General features: G+C 37.7%; 1 protein-coding gene across 1 annotated transcript in view; it reads left to right on the top strand.

Moving 5' to 3' along the window:
* LOC113825602 (tyrosine kinase receptor Cad96Ca) overlaps positions 1-7,500 on the top strand; it is a 23,888-nt gene that overhangs the window by 12,301 nt on the left and 4,087 nt on the right. Inside the window, exons 2-7 of the mRNA XM_070127457.1 lie at positions 2,790-3,013; positions 4,321-4,579; positions 5,267-5,463; positions 5,736-6,143; positions 6,408-6,587; positions 6,932-7,036. Of these exons, the coding sequence (XP_069983558.1) occupies positions 2,790-3,013; positions 4,321-4,579; positions 5,267-5,463; positions 5,736-6,143; positions 6,408-6,587; positions 6,932-7,036 (1,373 nt within the window). The remainder of the gene's footprint in view (positions 1-2,789; positions 3,014-4,320; positions 4,580-5,266; positions 5,464-5,735; positions 6,144-6,407; positions 6,588-6,931; positions 7,037-7,500) is intronic.

The raw sequence follows: 7,500 nt of genomic DNA, 5'->3' as shown, positions 1-7,500 counted from the left end.
GGGGGGAGAGGAGGGAAGGGAGGAGGGGGGGAAGGAGGGAAGGGAGGAGGGAAGGGAGGAGGGGAAGGGAATGGGAGGGAAGGGGAGGGATGGAAGAGAAGAGAAGGAAAGGAGAAGAAAGGATAGCAAAGGATAGGGAAGAAAGGGAAAGAAAAGAGAAAGAAGGAAATTAGATAAATTAAAATAAGATAAAAGAAACGAAAAGAAGAGAAAAGAAAAGAAAAAAAGAGAAAAGAAAAGAAAAGGAAAGAAAAAGGAAAAGAAAACAGAAAGAAAAAGAAAGAAAAAGAGAGAAGAAAGGGAGAAAAAGACAGATGATAAAAATCAATGACAGGAATTGGTGAAGAAGGAAATAAAACGGAATGGAGAAGGTGGGGGGGGGGAGAGAACAATAAGAATAGGGAGAAACAGGACGGGACGGAACAGAACAAACAGAACAGAACATATCAGGAAGAAACAGAAAGGACATAGTTAAAAAAAAAAAAAAAATTGAACAGAATGAACAGGTCGGATCAGAACTAATAATAACTTGAGGGTATTGTAGATATAGATGTAGAGAGATAGATAGATAGATAGATAGATAGATAGATAGATAGAGAGAGAGAGAGAGAGAGAGAGAGAGAGAGAGAGAGAGAGAGAGAAATAGATAGATAGATAGATAGATAGATAGAGAGAGAGAGAGAGAGAGAGAGAGAGAGAGAGAGAGAGAGAGAGAGAGAGAGAGAGGCAGACAGACAGACAGAAGGGGACGTAACAAAACATTGCATAAAAGAACAATTGAGAAGAAAAGGAAGAGAACAGAGAGCAATAAAACAAAACGAAAAAGAGAAAAAGAATAATAATAAAGTGCAAAACGGAATAGTAGAGAACATTAACCCGTACAGAACAGAACAAAACGGAACATAACGTAACAAAAAGCACAAGAATAACAGAACAGGAAGAAAAAAATAACAGTACAAGGTAGAACAAAATCAGATATTGTAATCGTTGTTTTAGACAAATATATATTATTATCCTTTTAATTCATTATACAGTCGGTTATAAACCAATCGATAGTTCCCTTCTCTAGCACCTTATATCCATAACATAAACGCTGATGTTAAAAAAAAGGAAAAGAGAAAAAAGTCAGGCCTATTTGCTGAAAATGTATATACATAGGCTCTCTCTCTCTCTCTCTCTCTCTCTCTCTCTCTCTCTCTCTCTCTCTCTCTCTCTCTCTCTCTCTCTCTCTCTCTCTCTCTCTCTCTCTCTTCTCTCTCTATATATATATATATATATATATATATATATATATATATATATATATATATATATTTTGAGACCATGTTTGATTAATGAAACTATGCCTTCCCTCTTCCCCCCTAAATATATATGAAGAGAAGAGGCAAAGAGGAATAGAAGAGAACAGTTTGTAGTTTAAATATTACGAAACGGAACATTGCAGAGCTTCAGAAACAATACAACGGAGGAAAAGAACAAAAGAAAATATAAGAAATAACATTTATCCGTATCGTTATTGCATAATGATATTGATAATCATTATATTTTATCAATTATGCTTTCAGTTATTTTTATTAACCATATGTCTGATGTCTGAATGGTTGAGTTCAATATATAGCATAATGATAATAACTAATCTAATATCTAATAACTACAATAATAATATCTAATACCTGTAACAGTGCAAAAAAGAAAACTAAAATCATTAAAAAATTGTTAAGCCTCAGTACTGAAAGTGGATATACATATTTTTTACATGTTTGATTATTAAAACTATCCCCTCCCCCGTACCTACCCCTCCCACCCCCTCCTCCCAAAAAACGAAAAAAGTATATATCTGTACATTTTTATTTGAGCAATAATTGACGTCAGAATGGGTTAGAATTTGCTGGATATTGTGTTGTACTTTTCATTTTATTCTATGTTGCAAATGTTGGTTGAATAAAGCTAATTCCTGGGAACATTGAACCCTCGTTTTTCGCGGGGGTTACGTTCCAGAGAGAACCCGTGATAGGCGAAATCCGAGGAGTAGTAACCTTGATTTTATTTTACAATTATTATACAATGAAATACTCTACAATACATTGAAACCAAAGAACAAAACCTTTTTACAGGCTCAAGCATTTGTTTAACAAATAAAAGTACTGTATAAACTTTTTTCTTACAAATAACTACTGTACTGTAAAATAATAATTTTAATCATCAATACGAACTGAAGGCTTCATGGGTTATAGAGAAAATTTGCAAACTTAAATTTGGCAAGCTGTTTTACGTACATGTACATATTAAACCGTAACGTTATTGACGCACAGGTAGAGAATAAGCGGAGAAACTGTTTAGCCAATCAGAATGCAGAACACAATGCACAATGCAAATCCGTGAAGCAGCGAGAACGCGAAAGGTGAACCGTGTTATAGCGAAGGTTCACTGTATTATGTGGTTAGAGGTTTAATCTTTTAATTTTTTGATTCTGTTAATATTGTAGTGTGTTTATCTATATTCAGTAATACAAGCGCATACGCAGACTAAGATGCACACACGCACACACGCACACACGCACACACACACACACACACACACACACACACACACACACACACACACACACACACACACACACACACACACACACACACACACACACACACACACACACTCACCCCCTCACCCCCTCATCCCCCCTCACACCCTCATTCCCCCCACCACCCCTCACCACCCCCACCACCAAGTACATCACCCTTATAACATCCTCTCTCACCCACTTACCTCCGCCCATCTCCCGCCCACAGCCCTCTCGCCCCTGAAGCCGCCCACTCTCCTTCGCCTTGGCTCACACGACTGGGAGTTCACGGATGATGAACTTGTGAACAGCACTTTCCATCGTCTCAAAGTGGATAGTGACGATGATGACGACGACATCACCTTCTCCTTGGACAGTCCGGATGGCATCCACAACTTCTTCAGAGTGGATGAGGATGGGCGTGTCTTCATCGCGAAGCCGTTAACAGAGGCGGTGAGTATTAAAAAAAAAAAGAAAAAAAAAAAAGTTAAATAAAGTGGAAATAGATAAATAAATAAATAAAGTGGCTGTTTCTCTGTTATGTTTTGTGTCTTGATAAATGAAGTGGAAATAGATAAATAAATAAATAAAGTGGCAGTTTCTTTGTTATGTTTTGTGTCTTGATAAATAAAGTGGAAATATATAAATAAATAAATAAAGTGGCTGTTTCTTTGTTATGTTTTGTGTCTTGATAAATAGTGGAAATAGATAGATAAATAAATAAATAGGCTGTTTCTTTGTTATGTTTTGTGTCTTGATAAATAAAGTGGAAATAGATAAATAAATAAATAAATAGGCTGTTTCTTTGTTATGTTTTATGTCTTGATAAATAAAGTGGAAATATATAAATAAATAAATAAAGTGGCTGTTTCTTTGTTATGTTTTGTGCCTTGATAAATAAAGTGGAAATAGATAAATAAATAAATAAATAGGCTGTTTCTTTGTTATGTTTTGTGTCTTGATAAATAAAGTGGAAATAGATAAATAAATAAATAAAGTGGCTGTTTCTTTGTTATGTTTTGTGTCTTGATAAATGAAGTGGAAATAGATAAATGAATAAATAAATAGGCTGTTTCTTTTATTTTTTATGTTTTGTGTCTTGAGGATGTCTTTGCTTTTTGGCAATTGTTTTTTGTTTGTTGCTGTTTGACTCTATCTTTCTCTCCTGTTTCCTTCTCTCTCTCGCTCTCTTTCTTTTTTTTCCTCTTCCCTATTTTTCTCTCTCTTCTTTCTTCCTTTCTCATTCTCTCCCTTTCTTACTCTCTCTCCCCTTCTCCCCCCCCCCCTCTCTCTCACTCTCACTCTCTCTTTCTCTCTCTCTCTTTCGCTTTCTTCTTTTCTTTTCCCTCTCCCTTTTTCCCTCTCTTTCTTTTTCTCCTTTTCCCTCTCCTTCTCTCTATTTTCCCCTTTCCTTTCTTTCTCTCCCCTTCCTCCCCTCTCTCTCTCTGCCCTCCCTCCTTCTCTCTCTCACTCTCTCATTCCCTCCCTCTCTCTCATTCTCTCTTCTCTCCTTCTCTTTCTCAAGTAAGTTATTATGTGAAGATAAGGAGATGTAGATAAAAGACAGAAAGACAAACAGACAAACAAACAGACAGACATGCAAACAAACGGGCCTAAACCTCTCCAGACAGACAGACCGACGAGCAGACACGCCAACCTCCCTCCAGACAAACCTTCAGACAGACAGACAGACACACCCTCCCGACACACACTCACACCCCCGCCCACTCACCCCGCCCCGTTCCCCTCCCTCCCTCCAGGTAGGCGACCACATCCTCCTGGTCCGAGTCCACAACGGCCAAAGCACTTCCACGACACACATTCGCATCAGAGTGAGGAAGAAGGGAGAGCCCACCAAGAAGGCGCCCGTGGTCAACAGGCCGCCCACTTTCCCCAGCGGGCCCCCGCCCTTTGGCCAACCGGGGGGGAATTTTGCGGGCGCGGGGACTCCGTTTAACTTCCCAGCAAATATCGGTGGAGGGCCCCCGCCGCCCACTGCGTTCGGGCCGTCGGAGGACCGTGAGTTGTGCTCTTGTTGTTGTTGTTGTTGTTGTTGTTGTTATTATAAACATTATTGTTATTATTATTATTATAGTTATTATTATTATTATTATTATTATTATTATTATTATTGTTATTATTATTGTTATTGTTATTATTATTATTATTATTATTATTATTATTATTATTATTATTATTATTATTATTATTAATATCATCATCATCATCATTATTATTATTATTATACTAGTAGTAGTAGTAGTAATGATCATAATAATAGCAATAATTATAATAATAATAATAATAAAAATGATAATGATAATAATAATAATAATAATAATAATAATGATGATGATGATTTTTATTATCATTCCTATCATTATTGTCATTATCATTATCACCACCACCACCACAACTGATTAATATCCGAAATATATATAGACAAAAAAAAAAGAAAAAAGAAAAGAAAAAACAATTCCAAAAATAATCCACATTTCCACAGAAATATATATAGACAAAAATAAATAAATAAAGAAAAATAAAAGAAAGAAAAATAGAAAGAAAAAGCAATTCCAAAAATAACCACATTTTTCACAGAAATATATATAGACAAAAAAAAAATAAAAAAATAAAAAATAAAAAATAAAAAAAGAAAGAAAAAAACAATTCCAAAAATAATCCCCCCCTCCCCTCCCCCCCCTTCAGCTCCTCCCTTCATCACCGTAGACCCCAACTGGTTCGTGAAATCGGACGCGGGTATAGGAACCGTGGTGGGGAATATCCGCGTGGTGGACCTCTCCTACAACGGCTTCAACGTCACCCTCCAAGGATATGCGAAGGACCTGCTCCATGTGGACTCCCAGGGCGGAGATGTGACCGTGGCTCGACCCCTTTCTTTGATGGTATGTTGGTCCCTTACTTGTAGGGTATGTTGGTCCCTTACTCATAGGGTATGTTGGTCCCTTACTTGTAGGGTATGTTGGTCCCTTACTTATATGGGCTAAGAAAATAGAATAGAATTGTGTTACGATAATGAAACTTAAAACAGTTACAAATTATCATTTTTCCCCAATAACATTTTTTCTACACAAATTTAGTTACGAATGAAGCATTATCCTTCCGTGGAAATCCTTAAAAAAACATAACCAAAACCAAAAAGTACAACTCCACCCAGGTCGGCCGGCACCCTCTCCTCGTCGTCGCCTCGAGCGGGGGCCAGAAAGCCACGGAGCCAGTGACCCTCAACATCGAGAAGGGCGCGACGCCGGCACCCACCCCCTCCCCCACCCCTCCCCCACCCCAGACATCCTCCAACACCCCGAAGGACACAACCAAGAGCTACCAGGACTTAAGAGTCATCGGGAGCAGCGCCGGCGGCTCGGCACCTTCTTCGCCCTCGTCTTCCTCGTCCTCCTCCTCCGGTTCCTCGACGACGGCGTCCCCGAAGGAGGCGTCCAGCGAAGGAAGTCTGAGTCTGACGGTGATTCCCATCGTGCTGGTGGTCGGGGTGTCGCCGCTCCTGCTGGCTGCCTTTTGGTACTGGAGGAGGCTCAAGAAGAGGAAGGCCAGAGCGGAGTCCAAGGTGAGGAGCTGTCCAGGAGTTGCGGTCTATAAATCTTCGTAAAAAATTATAATTTTCTCTTTAAATTTGTCTATTTATATTTTGTCTTGATATAAGCATTTAAATTCTCTCATACAGTTTCCTGAAATATCACACAATAAAAAAAGCAGTTTCCAAAATACAAACTAAAACGTGAAAAAATGATTAATACAAATAAATGTTTATACATGCATGTTTATTTATATATATATAAACCCATAAGTAAAAATCAACCCTCACATCCAGGAAAGCGCGGTGGTGTACACAGAGAAAGGCATCGAAGCAGGAGCCACAGAGAACGCAGAAGAGACGAACGAAGAGAGAGAAAGAGCAGGAAGCAGGTTTAGTATCGGAGTTGCTGCTCTCTGGCGACGAAGGGCAGAGAGTAACAAATACGAAGATGGAGTGAAAGGAGAACAAAAAGGGGTACGTTGTGTTTGCTCTTTGTTCTTTTTCTTTTATCCTTTGTCTTTGACTTTTGTTAGTATTCTTATTTTGAAAGCGTGTTTATATACATATTATCACATTTTATTTTGTCTTTTGTTAGTGTTCTCATTTTTATGTCATGTTTATGAATATGAATATCATATTTTGAATTTGCTTATTGTCTGGAATATCTTTGTAAGACTATACCCGTGTCGAATCACCTTAAGAAACACGAACATCAATCCATCTCAAAACAAATACATTCAGAATATCTCTCTCACATACATACAAATTCAAGTCTCACGCAACCTCTCTCATTTACCTCCTTTTACAACCATTTGCAGAAGAGAAAAGTGAGTCAAATATCCTCAGCCAACTCGGACATCTGGGAATTTCCTCGACACCGACTAAAAGTTATGGGTATCCTTGGGGAAGGATGCTTTGGCCAGGTAATAACGAGGACATTGTTATGGATTTCCTGTTGATAGTCTAATTACCATTGAAAGAATGAATAACTGTAAAGGCCATAATTGCCTGTCAGTAGCGTAATTACATTGTTTGATAATCCGTTCAACAAAGGAAAATCATTATCACGGCAGAATACAATGTAAACTACAGTTACCACACCGAATGTCGGTTTTGTCTTTACATCTTTACCAATAATTTGAAAACAATAAAACAGCAAAGAAGATAAATAACCAAAATAAACTGAAAAAAAAACAATGAAATCCCTTTCACCGCATTTGACTGAAATCCCTCTCATAATACTGAAAATAATAAAGCAGTAAAGAAGATAAGAAAAGAAAACAAACAGAAAACAAAAAGAAAATAAAACAAACGAGAATCAAATCCCTTTTATCCCTCTCACAATTTGAAAATAATAAAGCAGGAAAGAAGATAAGAAAGCAAAACA

This window comes from Penaeus vannamei, chromosome 1 (genome assembly GCF_042767895.1).
Source record: "Penaeus vannamei isolate JL-2024 chromosome 1, ASM4276789v1, whole genome shotgun sequence".
Taxonomy (NCBI): Eukaryota; Metazoa; Arthropoda; class Malacostraca; order Decapoda; family Penaeidae; genus Penaeus; species Penaeus vannamei.
Note: the sequence above shows the minus strand (reverse complement) of the source record. Positions and strands in the feature narration are given on the sequence as shown.